The sequence below is a fragment of the Aspergillus affinis genome (genome assembly GCF_023601865.1).
Source record: "Aspergillus affinis strain CMG 70 chromosome Unknown NODE_143_length_86900_cov_88_302927, whole genome shotgun sequence".
Lineage (NCBI taxonomy): Eukaryota > Fungi > Ascomycota > Eurotiomycetes > Eurotiales > Aspergillaceae > Aspergillus > Aspergillus affinis.
Window position 1 is genome coordinate 45,572 of NW_026515924.1, and position 19,677 is coordinate 65,248.

The 19,677-nt window shown below is 51.9% G+C and overlaps 7 protein-coding genes across 7 annotated transcripts; 4 read left to right on the plus strand and 3 right to left on the minus strand.

The window, feature by feature from the left end:
- Positions 1 to 83: 83 nt before the first annotated feature.
- KD926_002109 (ATP-binding cassette transporter) lies at positions 84 to 4,484 on the minus strand (the record flags this gene model as incomplete). Its single annotated transcript, XM_053093910.1, has 3 exons — positions 84 to 2,606; positions 2,656 to 3,338; positions 3,392 to 4,484. 3 exons carry the CDS (start codon positions 4,482 to 4,484, stop codon positions 84 to 86), a joined length of 4,299 nt encoding a protein of 1,432 aa, XP_052951272.1.
- A 1,580-nt stretch (positions 4,485 to 6,064) lies between these two features.
- KD926_002110 (putative Rho-like small GTPase) lies at positions 6,065 to 6,863 on the plus strand (the record flags this gene model as incomplete). Its single annotated transcript, XM_053093911.1, has 4 exons — positions 6,065 to 6,156; positions 6,215 to 6,458; positions 6,513 to 6,641; positions 6,702 to 6,863. 4 exons carry the CDS (start codon positions 6,065 to 6,067, stop codon positions 6,861 to 6,863), a joined length of 627 nt encoding a protein of 208 aa, XP_052951273.1.
- A 753-nt stretch (positions 6,864 to 7,616) lies between these two features.
- Positions 7,617 to 8,616, minus strand: rps0 (40S ribosomal protein uS2; the record flags this gene model as incomplete). The annotated part of the gene is made up of 2 exons (XM_053093912.1): positions 7,617 to 8,346; positions 8,447 to 8,616. 2 exons carry the CDS (start codon positions 8,614 to 8,616, stop codon positions 7,617 to 7,619), a joined length of 900 nt encoding a protein of 299 aa, XP_052951274.1.
- Positions 8,617 to 8,977: 361 nt separating this feature from the next.
- Positions 8,978 to 9,963, plus strand: KD926_002112 (mitochondrial 37S ribosomal protein uS15m; the record flags this gene model as incomplete). Its single annotated transcript, XM_053093913.1, has 2 exons — positions 8,978 to 9,023; positions 9,095 to 9,963. 2 exons carry the CDS (start codon positions 8,978 to 8,980, stop codon positions 9,961 to 9,963), a joined length of 915 nt encoding a protein of 304 aa, XP_052951275.1.
- Positions 9,964 to 11,005: 1,042 nt separating this feature from the next.
- KD926_002113 (uncharacterized protein) lies at positions 11,006 to 11,794 on the plus strand (the record flags this gene model as incomplete). Its single annotated transcript, XM_053093914.1, has 1 exon — positions 11,006 to 11,794. The coding sequence occupies one exon, from the start codon at positions 11,006 to 11,008 to the stop codon at positions 11,792 to 11,794; it is 789 nt and encodes a 262-aa protein (XP_052951276.1).
- Positions 11,795 to 11,872: 78 nt separating this feature from the next.
- KD926_002114 (uncharacterized protein) lies at positions 11,873 to 14,863 on the plus strand (the record flags this gene model as incomplete). The annotated part of the gene is made up of 2 exons (XM_053093915.1): positions 11,873 to 14,331; positions 14,395 to 14,863. 2 exons carry the CDS (start codon positions 11,873 to 11,875, stop codon positions 14,861 to 14,863), a joined length of 2,928 nt encoding a protein of 975 aa, XP_052951277.1.
- A 2,673-nt stretch (positions 14,864 to 17,536) lies between these two features.
- On the minus strand, positions 17,537 to 19,565 carry spb4 (ATP-dependent RNA helicase SPB4; the record flags this gene model as incomplete). Its single annotated transcript, XM_053093916.1, has 3 exons — positions 17,537 to 18,650; positions 18,706 to 19,215; positions 19,276 to 19,565. 3 exons carry the CDS (start codon positions 19,563 to 19,565, stop codon positions 17,537 to 17,539), a joined length of 1,914 nt encoding a protein of 637 aa, XP_052951278.1.
- Positions 19,566 to 19,677: the final 112 nt, after the last annotated feature.

The window sequence follows — 19,677 nt, forward strand, 5'->3', positions numbered from 1 at the left end:
GATCTAAATAGGAACAACACTCGCTAGAAAGCACATTTGCATCCTCCACTACCATTCAGTCCACCCCTCAAAAAACAATCCACCTATTCCGCCTTCTTAGAAGCCTTGGTCCGCAGCTTCATAAGCCCAAAGACCAAGACATACCCGCTAATAGCAAAGATCACCGAAATCGCGGCATCCCGCCACCCATAGTAGTAATGGTTGATGTTAAGGGTGTGCAGGAAGTCGCTACCGCGTTGATATTGACAAACCCGACAATCAGACGTGGCGTCCGGGTTAGTCAAATTGATACTCCAGCCAGGCCCGGCGATGTAATCCTTGAGATACTCCGCACATGTCCCATTGATAGGGTCAAAGAGGGCAAATTCTTCCTCGTTGCAGGTCACCTTCGCATCCCACATGTCGAAGGTGAGCATTCCGGCAACGACGTAGTTGAAGGGGTTTAGGTAATACATCCAGTACTTCCAGAAGACGTTCAGCTGGGTATATGGTACGAAAATACCGCAGAATAGGGTCAGAGTGCTGATGATGAGGGGGTTCACGAGTGCGGCGAAGGTGGGATTCGGGGCATATGCGGCGATGAATTGTCCGATGCCGGTGTAGATGAACTCATAGATGAGCATGATGAAGAAGGTGGCGCCCGCTTTGTTGGAATCATGGGGCAGCTTGACGCAGTAGTACCAACAGAGGAAATACAAGACGGCACACACACAAAGATAGGGGAACTCGGACACGATCAACCCGGTGACGAAAGCAACCCATGAATACATTTTTGATTTCTTCTCCCGCGTGTCGTAGATATCGCGCCTTTGGATGAACAAGGGCTGGAGCTGGTTGATCACACCGGGGGCGACGAAAACAAAGTTGAAGATAGTGAACATCTTCAAGTTCAAGGCCGTCACGCTCGGGCCGGTTCTCCAAAAGGAGAATCCGTTCAGCAAGGCGGAGATAATATGCAGCGAAAATTTATTGTTGACATAGTTGGTATTGCGGTATAATGCCACATTCATGCGGTTGGTGACGATCTTGGTCTGCTCCCAGAGGGACATGGAAAATTCGTGACCGTCATCGACGGTGCCAGATGGTCTGGAGGCGGAATCTGAAATCAATCGGTCAAGCTCGGTCACCATTGCCCCATGCTCAGCCGAGTCGAGCCAAACTTTGTGCCAGTCCATATCCTTAACGCTCTCAATACCTCCCGTGACCACGTCAATCATAAACTCGGCCGGGTTCGCCTCGGTCGGGCAACGAGCGCCATACTTACCAAAATAATTCTTGATGGTCTTGCCGTTTTCTCCAATATCCCCGAAGTAAACGGTCTTTCCCCCGCGGGCCAAGAGCAGTAACGTGTCAAACTGGGCGAATAACTGCGCGGACGGTTGATGGATGGTCACCAGTACAGCTTGGCCAACATCAGCCAATTTGCGAAGAAACCTAACAGTGTTGTATGCAGACTGGCCGTCCAACCCCGAAGTAGGCTCATCCAGGAATATAAGAATGCTGGGCTTGGACACAAGTTCGACGCCAATCGTCACTCGTTTTCTTTGCTCCACGCTAAGGCCGTTTCCCACGCTACCAATCAGCGTGTCGGCAAGATCATGGAGCTCCAATAGATTAATGATTGTGTCGACATATCTTAGTTTGTCTTCTTTTGTGGTGGTTCGGGGCTGACGCAGTAAAGCGGAGAATTCTAGGGCTTCACGGACTGTAGCAAACGGCTCATGGACATCCAATTGCTCACAATACCCGGCCATTCTTTGGAATGAAACGGGCAATGGGCGTCCGTCAACCATAATAGATCCGTTGATCGTGCCTTCAGTCTTTCGCTGCGCAAGGACATCAAGTAGAGTCGTCTTACCGGCACCCGAAGAGCCCATCAATGCTCCGAGCATACCCGGTTTCACCCAGCCGTGGATGTTATCCAGCAAGACACGATCACCTGAGGGGGTTCTGACAGTATAGGAAAGATTCTTCCATGTGAAAATAGACGTGTTGCGGGTGAGGTTTTCGTCGTCATTGGACGAATCGACAACTGCCCCCTGCCTACTCTGTTCCTTTTCCTTAACCTGCGATTCTTCGTCGGCGCCATGCTGATATTTCTTGAGCCTCTCGCGCGGGATCAAAAGAGAAGCACCGCTACCGGCTCCAGCGTTCCAAAAAGTCGTGCAGACAATAGTGATGACGGCAAAGAATCCCCACCACGCCCATACGACGCCGAAGTTCCGCCAAAGCTGTGAATGCTTATAATGTAGAGAAGAAAGATATTGATCGCCAGTGACGTAGTCCGCTCCCGGCAAAGCACCGCCAACACCTGCGCAAGCTTTGTTCGCGGAATCGACGCCGTCGTATCCCTCGCCATGCGGGATAAGACTGTTACCAACGCATAGAATTTCCTGCCCATGAAATTCGTTTGAAAGAGCAGCTTGGAATGCATACGCCATGGGATTGGTGTAGTACAATTCGAGGAACCAGTTCTTGATCTTGGGTTTGGGAATCATGTAGCCCGCATACATGACGATGCCCTTGACTGCTGTGCCTGATATCTTTGAAGCGGCCTCGAAAGTGCTGAAACCAGCCCCGATGCATCTGAAAAGAGCCGTGATACACTAGTTTTCTGTTAGAAAATTATGATGGATGTTAAGGAGGGGAGCTTACCAAGGTCATTGAAAAGAGAATGATCCAGAAGGTGAAGAATGCAGCGGCGGTAGCTTTCAAGCCGACCATCCAGTATATCACGACAGCAAAGATCGTACACTGGAATAGCAAGACCGGAAAATCTGCAGTGATTTGGGCAAGACAAAAAGCCGCGGGATGATACATAGCAAAGGATTTATGTTTCACCAAAACCGGTCGCCCCTTGAAAGATTCGGTAACCTCTGACATGGCTACAATGCAGTTGTACAAGAGCGAGAAGAAAACAGCACCACCTTTGGTGAAAAGACCGGCGGAAGTTGCAGGCGAGTTATAGAAGCAAGACCCAGCTATCAAAGCCATGACGAGCGATAGGAACTGCTTGATCAAGAAAGTTGACTTTTCACCCCAAAGGATTTGATATTGTCGCATTGTGCATGCCATGACTTGCTTCCAGAAGCTGGTGGTGAGAGAACTATTCTTTGGCAGGTGATTGGATTTCTCGAACGCAACCGATTCCTTGAATGCCTCTGTTCGCTCGCGGGCTGTGTCAGTTGTGGGATATTCGTACTCCGATGTCATGCGCTCGTGGATCATAGAGTTTTTGTATTCGGAGAGAATGGCGTCCGCATTTCGAGGGAATGTGTTTTCAAATCCTGGTCTAATTCTTCGCTCGGTGGGAACAGTAACTCCGGTCAAGAAATCACCTGTCTTGTCTGTTAGCATTTATATGTGTGGCCCATTCTGAAGAGGACAATACCTATATTTGCTCCATCGGTATACACAAATCCCAACCTCTCCATGAATGGCTTGGCTGCTGCTGCAGGGCCATAGAAAATCTGTTTCCCTTCATCGAGCACCAGGACTTTATCAAACAAATTGTAGATACCGTTACCTGCTTGATATAAAGTCACGACTGTGGAGAGTCCTAGCACGTTGGTCATAGCTCGCAAAGCCTTGGCCCATTCCAACGCCGTACTCGCATCAAGACCCCGTGTGCTATTGTCCCAGCTGAAAACTGAGCCTCTGGTTGCCATGCATTCGATGATGGACACACGTTTGCGCTCACCACCAGAGACACCACGAACAAACTCATTCCCCACCTTGGTATCGGCAGTGTGAGCAATGCCCATGGACTCGAGAAGAAACTGTTTGGTCTCGGCGGTATATTCCTCCACTGACTTTATACCTTCCGGGAGATGGAAAGGAACCTTAAGTTTCGAGGCGAAGTCCATAGTTTGGCCTACAGTTAGGTGGGGATAGAAAAGCTCCTCCTCAGTATTCATCACGATCTGGCCTCGATACTGATCCGCTTCAGAAGGGCTCATGTTGCCAAACCGCACATCGCCTGTCACGGTATGATAGCCCTGACGTCGATTGGACAGCATTTTGAGAAGGGTGGTGCACCCAGATCCCGGACGCCCCAGCACGAGAAGCATCTCTCCTGGTTTCACACAGCCATGACTCTCTTTCAAGATGGACTTCAGAGGAGGTTTCCGGCGGAAGTCTTTGATGAGTTGAGGGATGTTGAACTGGGAGAATAGATTTTCATTGACTGCAGCTTCGGCTGCGAGAACATCCACGCTCAGATTCTTCCATGTCACGCCGAGCTCCCTTTTCTTGAAACCCGCCGCGGCGTCACGATCCCGGTTCCGAATCACTTGGGGTGTCATACTCCATTCTGTATCTTTGCTGGAGGGAGGGGCGATGTCATCGTGAGGGGCAGTCAGGGTTTCTGCGCTCGGAGCTTCTCTGATTTCCGTGTTGGGGATGGCTAATGTCTCATAGCTTTTCATTTCTGCCACGGGTGACTTTGACGGCAAAGATTCGTCTGGGAAGTCATTCTTCTCCATATTTAGTGAGAGACTGTCGAAATAAACGAAGTTCCTTTGATGAGCTTCTCATTTGTATTCCAATAGAAACAACCAAAGATAATAAATAAACTATTGCTCATCCATTCTGAAATGGCGCGCAGGCACTATATAAATCGCAGCTGCTCTTCTGCTGGGCCGAACACCCGCGGGTGGAGTATTGGCTGAGTACATTGGCAATCATTCTGGAAGACCATGTACGGACCATGTACGGAGTAAGAGACAGAAGGGCTGACGGCTATCGGCAATCACTGCCACCCACAAGCCCACAGATGATAGACGACGGATTGGAAATCCATATTTGGCCCACCGGGTGTTTCACATCAGATTGGACACTGATAGCTATCAATGGCTCGCCCAGCGGGTCCTGTTCTAGTCTTCTTCGAGAATGTCCTTGTGTGGGATTTGTCTCATAGCTCTCTATTTCGTTTCAAGCAGACTCTCCCGGGGCTGCCGTGGCCCAACATTATGAAGTAGAATTGATGATAAAGCGTGTCGTTTTTGGAACTGCTGGATTCCTTCGAACAGGAAATATATTCCCGTAGCCTTTCATCTTCACGGGCAAATTCGACTTGTGGTAGACCGAAGCCGAAACCCACGGTATCACGAATCTCGTGGCGTATCCGACTTTCCGTTCGGACGATCCCGATCTACCCGGGTTCCCACCCGGTTCTCTTTATGTTCAGTCCATGGCTAATCTTAGGTGGACTATGATAGTTTTGATTAGCATAACGATCTACCGCGGATGTATAAAAGCGTACCGAGGACGTTGACACGGCTTTCAGGCACTCGAAGGAAACGTCAACCACCATGAAGTGGAAACCTGCCAAGCGCTTGGTTCCAAAGGGTCCAAACTGTCTGGCCAGCGAACCAAACAGACTTTATTATTTCTTTATCATGTCCCATGAGCCTTTCACCACTGACTTGAAGCAGCGGATGAAATATGTACCGGAAATTGAAGAGAAGCCGGGCAAAAACACCTAAGGTCATGGCCGAAACGTTCCAGCGCCATTTACGCAGTATCGCTCTGAGACTGAAGTTTCGCTGAGACCAATGTACTCCGTAGGAGAATCGAAGATAACATTGACAGCAAGAACAAAAGGATAATACAGTATATTATCTTTTCATTGAGGGTCAAAAAAGCCCTTTGTTGCAAAGGCAGACGTCAAGCGTCCAACACGGTTAGAACGGCATCTGGTTGCCTGCCGAATCAGAAGCCGCGCTCGGTAACTCCTTTGAAGAATCGATTCGGGTGACAGTCGGCTTCCGCTCGCAGTGGAGATGAATTATGATGAAAAACTCGTTGTTCAATAGCGCGGCGCCAAGATGTTGTTGTCAGTACTCCATAGTAGTAACCAGAGAGGACCTGGGGAGACAGTAAAGACCGCGTTTGGACTAGAGTTCAGGCGTGCAGGCCGTGTAGCTGAAAACGGCTTAGCGCAAAACGCTGAGATAAGGTCATTAGTGATTAGATAACCAAATCTATCACAATGTGATAAGACCCATGATCCAACATCATTCAGTATCCTCAAATTTCACGAAGTATAGCTACGTATTCTCTCATGGCTGATGCAGAAGCTCGTCGGGATCCTGAGTCCACGGTGACTATACTCCTCTTGGGAGATCCAGGATGTGGGAAGTCAACTTTTCTGTCGTGAGTTCATGCGTTTTATATATATTCGGTACATACAGCATGCTAAGAACCGATGCAGACGCTTGAAGAATGGCCCAAATGGACCCAGAGGACAAAATGCTACGACACGAGAAAATGGTATAGAGCTTCTGCGGGACTCTGACCAACCCCTCCTCTACGACATCCGTTTCTCTAAGAAATCCTTCACCCTCGAATTATACGACACAGCCAGTCCCAACCAACACTGGACTACTCTGAAGCCGGATGTGGTCCTTTTAGCATTTGATATTTCCAATCGAGAAACTTTAGCGGGGCTTAAAAGCGTGAGTCGCCGAGCCCTTGCTTTCTAACCAGACAAGGCGCCTTGCTCATTCCAGGCTATTCAGTGGCGACAAGACATCATCCGGTACTTCCAGCATGGCATCGGCGAACGCATCCCTGTCATGATGATAGGCCTCAAAAGAGACCTGAGAGTCGACGACGAAACCCTGATCTACCCGGAAGAGGTACTCTACTTCATCCTCTCTTAGTGAATTTCTGTGTGGACCGCAGCTGACTGAATGTAGTCGTATCGCATTGCCCAGGAACTTCGCTGTGATCGATACGCAGAGTGCTCTGCTGTTACCGGTGAGCTTTTGGCAGAGACGTTTGAGGATTTAGCGAGGCTGGCCGGAATGACGACTACGGAAAAAGGGGGACAGACTGAGGGAGGTTGTACTGTGATGTGATAATTTGTGATACCCGTACTAATGGATTTATGAATGCCTGCTTCGTGAGGACGATCTCGTAGGTCAGGGTTCGAACGAGTGATTTGAGAATTTATGTAATTACTAGAGCTCTCAGCCTACGCGGAAATTCCATAATTACAGGGTTACCGTCTACGCACTACAAACTACAGAAACACGGTGGAAGATACATGGTAGCTAGCATCACTTTTCGAGTACGAATATGATAAACACACAAGGAGAAACCAAGGCAACGATCAAGTACACCTTGTGAAATCGACAGCACAGGGCTTTCCCCCAGGAGTTCACTGAGCAAACAGAACAACTGGATCTCTTTCCCTCGTAAGTGCCGGTCAATTTTTGACAATGCAATTCCTCCCCGATGCACCATAAACACGACATAAAAAAGGTCTGGTCAAAAAGGAAACAAAAAGGACACCGCGGCATACCAGGGGCGGAAAGGAAAAAAGGGAAGTGTTGGAAGTTGAACGGTTTCCAATCGAAGGCTTCTTTTGCACTTTTTTCACTTTCGGTTTTGAATATTTTTTGCGAACAGAGACTAGGATAAGACATGCGAAGGGGAATTTCTTCTTTTTGCGGGAGATGTCGGGTATTCGTCAAAGGAATGGCGAAATTATTGATTTAAGTATCAAGTCTTTCCCCCCTTCAATTTCGCCATATTCTTTTAAAAAGAAAAAATAGATATCATGTCCCTCCTCATCAGCTGTCCTCGTCACCATTTTGTTTAAAATTTGTTTACCACTTGGCGTCAGCGGGCTGGGTCTCAGCCCAGCTCTCAGTAGCAGGGGCAGCACCGCTGGCGGCCCAGTCGCCACCGTCAGCCTCCCAGCTGGTAGCGCCAGCAGCAGCAGTAGCAGCAGAGAAAGCAGTGCCAGGAACACCGGCACCGGCACCCTGAGTGTCCCAGTTCTCACCAGCGAAGCCGGACTCGATGGCACCAGCGCCGATCTCCTCAGCACCGGGGACCTTGGTCTCGTCGGCAATCTCCTTGTTCTCCTCGGCCTCGGGGTCGCGGTAGAAGTAGAGATCGACAACAACGTCCCAGTCAACCTCACGGGACGCGAGGGTGCCACGGAGACGGAGGACCTCACGGGCAAGCATCCACCAGACGAGACCGATGGAGTGACGACCCTTGTTGTTGGTGGGGATGGCAACGTCAACGAAGTCGGTGGGGGAGTCAGTGTCGCAGAGAGCGATGACGGGAATGTTGACGTAGGAAGCCTCCTTGATGGCCTGAGCATCGGTGCGGGGGTCGGTCACGATGATGAGACGGGGCTCCTTGAAAGAGCGAGTGATGTAGTTGGTGAAGTTACCGGGGGTGAAACGACCGGCGATGGCGGTGGCACCGGTGTGGGCGGCGAACTTGAGGACAGCACGCTGGCCGTAGGGACGAGCGGAGATCACACAGACATCGGCGGGGTTGTCGATGGCAGCGATGATACGGGCAGCCAGGACAATCTTCTCCCTACAATCATGAAAATCGCATGTTAGATCTCGAATTTCCTCCCAATGATTTCATTCCAATTTATAGGCGTTGTTCCGGCGTTTCGCTGGACCACACGTACCAAGTCTTGCCAATGTTGAGAACGTTGACACCGTCGGGACGAGTCTTCCAGAGGTAAGGCTCCATGTGCACCTGAAGGTTCTTGGAACCAAGGTGGCACTGGGCCGCCAGCAGGTTCTCAATGTCCTGCGAGGTAGGGTTGAAGATGGGGGGGAGCTGAGAAGGGGCCATGGTGGGCGATTGATATTGCGAAGGACGGCGAATTGAATATATCAATCGTCTGGCGCTTGTCGCGGTGGTGATGGCGAGGAAGAGACTGACGACGCGAAAGAGAAACCTTGACAATCCGCGCCGAGATGATCGATGAAATTTCGCTTGCCGTTTGTGAATTTTAGGGCTAGTCTAGGGCATGGCCTGCGGAGCCTCCTCCGATCCGTCCGGAGAGTCACGTGGAAGGTCCTATCCATATCTGGACTAGCGTGGTATGCGGCCTTGAGATTTCGGGAAGAGAACTTCGAGTGTCCCCAAAGGCCGTGAAGGGTCGAAAAGCTGGTCGATTGCCTCTCCCCAGATACCGAACTAGTGAACCGCAATGCCTCCTCGCTTTCTTATCCAGCCTTCTTTGAAGGCCTTTACTGGTATACTCCATCTTATCTTTGTTGCCCCCCAACCCTGAGCCCACTTACTAACAGTGACCGCGCTTCTCCAGGTTCTTCATACATCCAGAGTCCGCTTGCCGCATTGTCCTTAAACACTTCGAAGACATCGATCCGAGCAGGTTCCGCGGAGACTAGAGAGAGACGACGACATGACCCGTTCTTGATGGCGCAATCGCGTCGACGCAAAGCCGCCAACCTGTCCCGTCAAGAGGCTCTTTCTAAAGAGCGCGAGGGCTCCTTAGGGGATCCGGTGGAAAGTCGCCCGACTGCCTTCATCCAGGGTCTCAAGGACACCCAATCCGGACCTCAAATCCCCTCAGGATCGGACGGAAAACTCAACTACTTCCTTGATTCCGAAGATCTCCAGCATGTGCTCGAGTACTCGAAAAACCTCACCTCCCCGATCGAAAACCCCGACCGAAATGTCGCCGACCCTCAGCTCGAGAAGGAACTGGGCGAAAAGCACATTCAAGATCACAAGAATGCCGAGGAGGCTCTCAACCGCATCGCGAGCGTGGGCAACGGCAACACCCAGGACAAGATGCGCCTAAACATTCAGAAGTGCATTGAAGAATTCGGACGCCACAACACCGACCAGAAGCTTCCCCCCAAGCCGGCAGCTCCGTCGCAGCAGTCCGGCACCGCTGCCCTCGAGAAGACCCCTCGTGTCGGGCCCGATACCGGATCCCCGGAAGTCCAGGCTGCCATTTTGACTGCGAAGATCCTGAACCTAACCAGGCACCTTCAAACATCCAACAAGGACAAGCACAACAAGCGTAACCTCCGGATACTGGTCCACAAGCGACAGAAGCTACTGCAATACGTGCGAAGAAAGGAACGGGGTGGCCCGAGATGGCAGAACTTGGTTGAGAGCCTGGGACTTTCCGATGCTGCTTGGAAGGGCGAGATTAGTATGTAATGGACCGGAAGCGTTGTGTATCATCCCCCCCCCTTCTTTTGTTATTTCCTTCCATCTGAACATCTACATGTAACCTTATGGTATTTGATTCTCCTAGCGTGTGTGTGCTATAGAGCGGGCGGTTCACCGCGTCTCTCCTTTTCATACCTATGGAAAGATTTACCTTGTATAAATATATTTTGCTCTACAACGTTGAAATTAGATAGAATTTCCGTGCAAATCCCTTTTGAAAGGGGAAAGATCCTTGTATTACCAGGACCTACGTATTTCACCGCTACTACAGGCCACTTTTAAGATTCACCTCGGCAGTCCTCTAGGTTGATCACTTGACAGTCATTCACTACTTAGTTATTGCGCAGATACAGGATTCGGGTTGGAAGGACATTCCCTCAACGGTGACGCCAGCCCTCCAAGACAGATGACATTGTGGTTCGCAAGGCCAATGAGGAGTAGAATGTCTAACCTCGGTCATTTTTACAGGAAACTTCCTAGAGAAGTTCTATGGCGTGCGCATCTAGAAAAGGCGAAGTATAGAAGCCAGCGACGGGGGACGGGCGACGTGATTGGCGCGCACATTGACCGCTCCCTGTTTTGCCGGTCAGCACCCCCCGATTTTTGATTTTCAAGCGCAGGCAGTTGCAACAACTTCCAACTTTCACCTCACGCTTCCTGGTCCAGGTAAGTGAATGCTGTCGCACTCACCAGTCGCCGAGGGGACGTGACGCGCATGACCACAACAAGGCAATATTTATCCCCCGCCACTTCCTCTTCCTCTTCCCTTTCTTTCTTCCACCACCACCACCTTCCCATCTCTCACTTCTCGTCTCAACATCATCCACCACAGCATCGATCCCAAGTCTTTAACCCATCTTGCAAGCCTTTCTGAACCGGAATCTGCTTGATTTACACGCTTACTACTTTTTTTTCTAAAAAATAAAATAAAATTGAGCTACTCAAACAGCTAGCATCCCTGTTAGAACTTCGTTCGCTGTGACCTCGAGCGCATCTGTCCGTCGCCCTTGAGTGACGCAAGTCTTCCACAATGCGTACTCGTTCTCAGCAGCAGTCACCTGGCAACTTCGTCTCTCTCGAGAATACATCTCGTCGGACTCGGTCGACCCGAAGCGCCTCGCAGACCAAACCTGCCAATACCACAAATGCCACCGATCGCACCGAAGAAGAACCTTCTGTGCCTTCTAAACAGCCCGCGCCTCGCGCAAAGGGCCAGCGTTTGACCAAGAAGAAACCCACCACAACTACCAAGAATAAAGCCACCAAGGCTGCTTCCATTAAGCCCGCCGCGAAAGCCACCCGGAAGTCGACGCGAAGGACCGCGAAGGCCACATCCGAAGAGCCCGAAACCCATACAGACGAGACGCCGGAGACAACCCCAGAAACCGACGAAAACAAAGAAAACGCCGACTATGCGGTCCAGAATAACGAGTCCGATACAGCTACTGCCGAACAGGCTTTAGCTGAGAAGGATGACACCCAAAGTGAGTCGACCCCAAGCTCGCCACCGTCTACGCCGGCCTGTTGGGCCTCCCCCCATTCCCCTGCCCCTTCTTCCCCCAATGCTCCCACCCTTAACATCTCCAACCTTCCTCCCTTGGGAACCATCCGTGCCTCGTGGACCGAATATCTATTCGGGGACATCAGCGACATTGGCTCGCCCCTTTGCGAACGATCAAGGACCCCTTTGCTGGATGAACCTTTGTTTGCCGATGGCGAACTCGACGAGCTTCTTTCTATGCAGATGAGGGGGGCCCTCCTGGCTCGTGACACTCTCCAGGAGGGCCGAGGGGCGAGCCACTGTGTCCAATCCACTTAGGATTCTGCTTGGGAGCAGTCCGAAGCACCAAGCACCTTTGAGTCACCAGCTGTGGCAGAGCCAACCACAGCGGAGTCAATGGAGTCAGTCGCAGTTCAGGGATGCGACCAAGATATCAACCAGCAGTCCGAAGCTAGCTCCCTCTCGACTTCCGTTATGGGCTCCGGGGGTGAGACAGTTGCAGTGTCTGAGCAGGCGGACGACCTGACTCAACATTTTACAAAGTTGGGTCTTGCGGAATCCGTTCCGCGACCTGCAGCTGTTGTCTCCTCGGGTTCGTCCGACAGCCCAATGTGGCATCTGGAGACAGTGCGGCCTGCGAGAGACCCCACCAGCGCGTCTTCGACCGTTGATGGTGGTTCCTCTGAACACGCCTCGCAGGCGGCTGTCTCCGTTGCTCCTGTTGAGCCGCGGGGGCCATCGATCTTCGATGAGTCCCCACCGTTCTTCGGACTTCCCTACATTGGGGACTGTGCACGGCGGCAGGCTCAACAGACCCCGAGCTTAATATCCCTGGCCCGCCCGCGAACGTACTATGACGATCCGTCATTCTTTTGGGCTCGGGTCAGGGATGAGCGAAGGGTGTTGGTGCCGAAGACTTTGGCTGAGGGTCGTCAACGAATCCCTCAATTCAGCCCAGCTGCGGTTCGAGAACCCGGCGAGCCATCGCATACCGTGTCGGTGCCTGTTAGGCCCTCGACTTCTGCCCCGGGTTCTCGGCCGCGGGTGCCGGTGACCCTCTCTCCAATTCCGGAGCAGTCTGAGACGGAGATGAGTCCCGGCCTCGGTCGCTCAAAGGTAGGTGCGGGTACAGAGGTTGCCGCCGGAGCATCGGCTGCCTCGGCTGCCTCCCAATCCCCGATAGTTCCCAAGGAGACTTCCCGCTGCCTGGATGCTCGCGATCCATCTCGTGTGAGCAAAAAGAACAAAACACTAACGCCCAAGAAAGTCAATAGGAAGCGCACCCGTTCCGTCGTGAGCGACGAGGAAACGGCTGCGGGGGGCCCAGAGACCCCGATTGCTAACAAGCGTCGGAACCTGGGGGTCCCGGGAAGTACCCCTTTCGCCCGGAGACTCCCCCCTCTCTCCCGTCGATTATCGTCGACGTCCGTGCCTTACTCAGAAAGGTTGCGGCGACGGCAGGCAGAGAGAAACGGAAGAATCCATCGGACTGTCTTCAGGCTCCCAGAGTATATAGCCCAGGAGATGGCCGATCGCCAAGCAGCGGAGACCGCTAGCCAACAGAGTGCAATTCCGGAACCTCCCTTGACGCACGTCGATGCCCCAGAAGACTCGGAGAAATCTCAGGACCAGGACCAGCCAGTTCAAGACGCGCCCGCTGAACCCACTTTAGAACAGCCTTCAGCAGCCCTTTCCTCGGCCTTGCCCGAAACGCCTCGTAGAGGCTGGAACATTCGCGGTCTGCTCAATTCTGTGCCTCGCTCTTTCTCTCGACTCATCCCGGGTCTCGGCCGCCGGTCGTCAGCGCAGATTAAACAGACCGAACAATCATTGCCGTCTTTGAACTCTGAGACCACTAAGCAGCCGGCTTCAGAACGTATCGACCGCACAGTGGATACTGAGCCAGAGTTTCCCGCTGCCAAAGCCAAGTTCCGGTCCTGGAGGTCTCGTCGCATGACTACTGGTGAGCCGGCCCAGAAGCGTCGGAATCTTGAATACTCTCTTTGGCCACGTCCAATGGACAAGTCACTCTATCTTAGTGATATCGCCACTCCCCTCCGGGATTTACCTGAGCCATCCACCTTGCAGTCTGCTTCTCTGCAGCCTACTTCACAGTCGTCTGCCGTTGATACACGTCCTAATGAACCAACTCCCACCTCTACCACCACCGTCATCTCGGAATCCTCTGCTCAGATCGAAAACGCATCATCGGCTACTCAGGCTCAAGAGATTAGAGGACGCGAGACTCCGCAGCAGGCTAGCTCTAACAAGCAGAAGAAGCGCAAGCGTGCGCCGTCGCCCGACGTTATTCCCAACCCGCCTGGCTGCAGCTACGGAATGGATACCGACTACTTCTGGTACAGCTCTGAGAGCGAGGATGAGGCACCTGAGCAGTCTACTGCTCCTCAGCAGGCCAACGGTCTGGCTAGAACTGCTGTGCGCAGTGCTCTCCGCTCAGATCGAGCTGCATCTAAAAAGGTCCGATTCGACGCTAGCCCCGAGGACACTCCATCGAAACTTCGCACTCGCGCCCGCGCTACCGACCCTTACACTGGATCTCATTTCATCGGCATGGGCAGTGGATCCCCTTCGTCCAGCTTTGCACCTCCGTCGCCTACTCCGAACGCGCCCAGCCCCGCTCCGTTTGTCGAAGAGGAAGAGGAAGACCTGTACGGGCCGTCTCCGGTTGTCGACCCTCGCACTCGTCCGGGATTCATCCCCAACACGCAGGGAACTTTCCAGCTTGATTACGACGCCTTCTCAGATGACTCTTCTGAATCTAGTGAACCGTCTTCTCCCACAAGCGCTTCTGCTCCGAGCCCTGCACCTGCTGCGGAGACTCCACTCGTCGAAAGGTACGTTTATTCTGACAGGGTTATGGCGTTGAGAACCAGAAGATCTAACATACTCCGCTTTAGCCCTCGATCTCCTACACCTTCTCCTGCACCTTCAGTTGCGCCGTCTGCTACACCTCGTCAGACTTCGATCATCCCTACATCAACTCCAGCAGCCGCGGTAGACGACGAAGCTCTCGCAAAGGCTCGGTCTCTGGCCGAAAAACACAAACCCAAAACCCCCAGTCGCCTTCGCACCGCAAGTCGCTACTCTAGTCCTATGACTATCACCCCGGATGCTCGCATCGAGAGCGCGCCTGTTGAGGATTTCGGTGATGACGAATTTGCCCAAGATGCTCAATGGCTTTATGAACACTGTCCCTCTGGCGATCTTACCCAATTCCAGTGGCCAGATAAGCAGGGCTACCAGGAAAGTCTGGAGATTAGCCAAACTGCCATTGATGTTCTTGCTAAAGTGTGGAACGACTCTGAGGTCGATGAGGCTCACAATCTCTTCTGTCAAGGCTTCGAAGAATTCAAGCAGCAGGCATAAAGCCTTCTCATGACTTCATACTCATTGTGACGAAGCGTTGCCTTTTTTTCTTCTACTTAATTCAACTCTGTTTTTCTTGTCTTCTGTTTCTGGTTTCTGGCATGTATGCATATTTTCTTGTTATTCTTTTATCTTCTTTGAACATTTCTGCCTGACTGCCTGACCGTCTGATTTTCCCTCTTCTTGCAGTCAAAAAGATTGCCGGGCTCAGACGGTTGGTTCAGGAATTTTCGCTGTATGTGGAATACTCGAAGCTTCGTTCATGGATCGTCTTGTACGGGCATTTCCAGCCGCGGACTCCTTCAGCCCCCAAGTTGAAGTTGCAGGCCCTTCTGTTGAATGTTCGTCTATGTCTTTTTCTCGCAAGTTGCGGTCTCCTTCAATTTTAAGTTGAAATGTGCAGGTCCCTTTCGGATTCTTCGCTTGTGGACTCCTTCGACCTCCCAGTTGAAGTTTGAGGCTGCTCGTCATTTCGATTGTGGATCCCTTCAACCTATATTTGAAGTTTGCAGGCCCTCCTGCTGAAAGTCTTTCTTCTTTTCTCTATTCGCGAGTTGCAGTCTCCTTCAGCTTTACGTTGAATGTTGCAGACCCCTCCGTCAGACGTCCTTCCTGCTTCTTTCCCCTTGCTTGATTTGATGAACTAGGCTAATTGTTTTGTGGATCTGTGGACCTTTTTTTTTGATTCTCATGTGTAATCTTGTTTCTTGTTTCTTGTTTTCCGATTTCAGCGGAGGAGTTTTTGATATCATCTCCCCGCTTGGGGCCGTGTCTGAGCCTTGCATTTGCATTTCATTTGAGAGCTGTACTCCAGGCGTTTGCGCAATAAAAAAGAGTTGCATCCTGTTTTTAGCAATTAACAATGAACAAATTTTCAATTGATGTTTCCCGTGTAATCGGTTCATCTTTGTCTTCCTTGCACGGCTTCAGGAGAGACCGTCTGGCCAGCATCCAATTCAAACCCACGCACTGACTCTGCAACAGAAACTCTGCAGCAAAGAGAGACCATTCTCTTCATGACCGATCTTTCTACAATCTGGCATAAAAACCACTCTTTCTAACCCCTCTCTTCATCCTTTTCTTCCTCTCAATCCATCTCTCAGAGTTCCTACAACTACAGAACCACCAGTCTAAAGCCCAAAACCACCTACATCCTGCCTCTCGACCTTCTCCAATCACCAAAAAGAACCCACAACAAAAACCAGACAGACATCTCAACCGCGATCCCAAACCAGACAGCGAAAAGCAAGAACAACACCAAGAAGCCGCCGAATCGAAAGACGAACGAAAGATGTGCCTCTACCAACCCAACGCACCCCCCTGCACCTGCACCTTCTACCGACTAGTCCGTCCATGCCCGCAAGCCCAGTCCCAACCTTCCCCAAACGAGAACCCGAACCCCATCATCCAGGTGTGTCCAAGCGTTGAATTCGACCCTCTTGTCGGCTTTCGGCATTGTTGGTTTTGTGCCGGCGGCATTATCCCACTTTCGAATGATCCAGATCCTCATATCCCGAACTACCGACCGCTTCCTCTGCCACCGGCTCGACAACATCATTTCCAGATGCAACTGCCAACCGATATGAACCGGATCGGGCAAATGCAAGCGGCCGGCGATGTTGTATTGAGGCCTAGGCCTAGCACTGGACCTGGAGCACCAAGTTATGCCAGAATGGCTCACGCCTTTCCGATGACCCAGGAAGCGTTTGATGAAATGGAAAGAAGGGATCCGAGGTTTTATGGGGTGGATCCTAGGCTTTTTGGGATTGAGTTGAGGGGGGAAAGGGGAAGGAGAGGAAGGAGGGGAGATTAGAGAGGTTCTGGCTCTGGCTTGAGGACGATTTCTCTTGCAAATGTGAATACGGCTTCCCTTGCATATTCTGTTTATCGTTCGTTGCAGTCGCGGAGGAGGCGGCTTAGGTCGGGCGAAAGAGGGACATGAACGGGGATAGAGGTGGTGGAGTCGGACGCTGGGAGGGAAGCCTCAAGTTGGGTAGGGACTCATGGAGTGAATGGCCATGTAGATGGGAAGTGGATGAGGGTATTAGTGTGAAGGAAGGAGACAGTGATGAAGGCTGATTAATTTGAATATGTATGATTTTGGAAAGGGGGGGATTCGATTGAGGATGCGGCGCGATATGAGGCCTGGGCGGCGCGCATCTTCGACGTGTACAACCGCCACCTGCTGGTGACCGATCGTCAAAGCTACCCCTACGCTTTCTACACGTCGTGCGTTCCTTTCCCAGTACTTACAACTGTCAGTTTTTTTCTGAGAACCACCATTCCCGCATGTGTCGAGCCAGATTGCATAGACTTTGGAGACATGATAATATAGCTGTCGGTGTGGTAGCTGAATATGTTACTGGAGAAGGTCCAGTAGCAGGCGTTGATGAGGGCATTCACATCCTCTTTGTCGGTGGTCAGGTATCCGAGTTATCGAGCCGCAGATGAGACATGTCGCGCACTGACAACGTGAATGGTAGGGTAGTTTTTGATCGTCAGGGGGGGGGGGGAGGAAGGGACTACAATAGCAAGGTGGCTTTTGATTTTTATTTACAAGGGAGGATTTTATGTGTCTAGATGAAGGAGGAAGACGGATATAAAGTAGAGTACAAGTAGGTAGGAAGGTAGGTATCAATCAACGGGCCGTTCAAGGGTTGGTTTTCTTCTCACTCAGTCATCAAATCCTTCGAATTCATCCTCGCCGCCAGCAGACTTTCCTCCGGCTTTGGCTTCTCGTCGGAGTAGCCGCTCTTCGTCATTCTTCGCCTTGATCTTGGCCACCATGCCCTCTGTCTCCCGGACCTTCTGTCGCTCTTCCTCCGTCATCTTCTCCCATCTGTCCCTCTCCTGTCGCGCATGCTTCTGTTCCCGTCGCTTCAACTTCTTGTTCTTGTCGTCAGCCTTGTTACTCCAGGCCACATTCTCGCTGGCTTTTCGCTTATTCGGGTTCTCCTGTGGCCCAGCCTCGGCAGCCTCCTTCAGGGCCTCCTGGCGACGCTTTTCTCGTTGCTTGTCCTTGTACGTGAAGGCATTCCAATCCATATCCACGCCAAGAGTCTTGTCTCCTTCAAATTTCTTCAGCTCAGGCATCTTGGGTAGCTTGAGCAGTGCCCACGCTTTACCCAGCCCTTCCCAGTCCAGGTCAGCAACCCGGAAGATACTGCCTGCTTGGTGTTTGCTGTAACTTCTCAGCCAGCTAACGAAAGCCTTCTGACCCCGGTCATGCAGGGCACGGTCTTTCAGCGCCGCTTTGCGCGCTTTGTCGATGTCGGCGGCAGCCTCGGTATCGGAGACGGTGATGGGATGCGGGAAGGGCGTCACGGGCGTTTTGCGGACCTCAAGAAACGAGACATAATCCTCCTCACGTCCCGGATGCAGCATGACGACACTAATACCCCGACGTCCGGCACGGCCGGCACGGCCGCAACGATGGATGAAGGTCTTCGGGTCAGATGGAGGGTCGATTTGAACGACAAGGTCAACGGAGGGAATATCCAGTCCGCGGGACGCAACGTCGGTGGTGAGCAGGATTGCGGGGGTAGTGGAATTTACGAAGCGGTTGAAGTTTTTCTCGCGAACGTTTGCTGGGTGCTTTCCATGGAGTGGGATGAGTTGGAAATCTTCGCCTAGGATCAGAGGGAATATCGCAGAAAGGTAGTCGACGCCGGAGCAGGTCGACAGGAAAAAAATTGTTTTTTGCGGTGTCGGTTGAACGGAGGAGAGGATGTGTTTTAAGGCGGAGAATTTGTGCAACGGGGGTACGGTAAGGTAGGTCATTTGTAGACTGTGATATCGTTGGTTATAAAAGAGTAATTAAAAGAGCTTGAGGAGGTACCAACCTGGCCGGCGTACGCTTGTCCTGTACGCCCGAAGTGCCCTTCACTTTAACCAACACCTTTACCGGGTTGCGCAGACCAACTCGGACAATTTGATCAACGGCCTCACTGATACTAGCACTGAACAGTCCCGTACGTCTTTGTTTGGGCAGTCGACGCAATATGTTCTGCAACGTATCCTTGAAGCCAAGATCCAGCAGTCTGTCTGCTTCGTCCAACACGAGCATCTCGAACGACGATTGAGGGCAGTGAACATGAGGAGAGGAGAGCAATTCCAAGAGTCGCCCCGGGGTCGACACCAGCAAGTTCGGCGAGTGCTTCAAGAAGGCGCTCAAGTCTTCTGCAGGCGTGGTTCCACCTCCGAGCAGCAGCTGTGGGACAACTTTGAGGGTCGAGGAAGATTCCTTTTTGCGCGGCGCACTGTCATCGTCCGAAGTGTTGAGGGCGGCAGCGGATGGAGGGTGGAAGGCTAGTAAAGACTTAAGGACGTTATAGATCTGCAATGCAAGTTCTCTGTATACAAACTTAGCGGGAAGTCGTCACTCGAGTATTTTTGCAGGAGTAATAAGCTACCTTGTCGGAGAAATCACGATAGCGCCAATATGATGCTTTTTAATGGGCTCCTCCAGGCGCAGGAGCTTTTCCACCACGGGGATCAGAAAAGACAATGTCTTTCCACTTCCGGTCACTGCCTCCACGACGACGTCCTTATGCGCCATGAATAACGGAATGGATGAAGCTTGCACGGGGGTCATCCTCGTGAAACCCATGGAGGAGACCGCGTCCAGCACCCATTCCGACAGAGGCGGCGTCACGGCATCCCAGGATCTGGCAGATGCACCGGAGGGTGGTTTAGGAGCCATGGCGGTGCGATCGAAATTGACACCTTTGAGGGGTCTATCCCGAAACGATGGCGTGGAGACGATAGAAATACCGGCGACGATCAACAGACAATCAATGCATTCATCCGCTCCG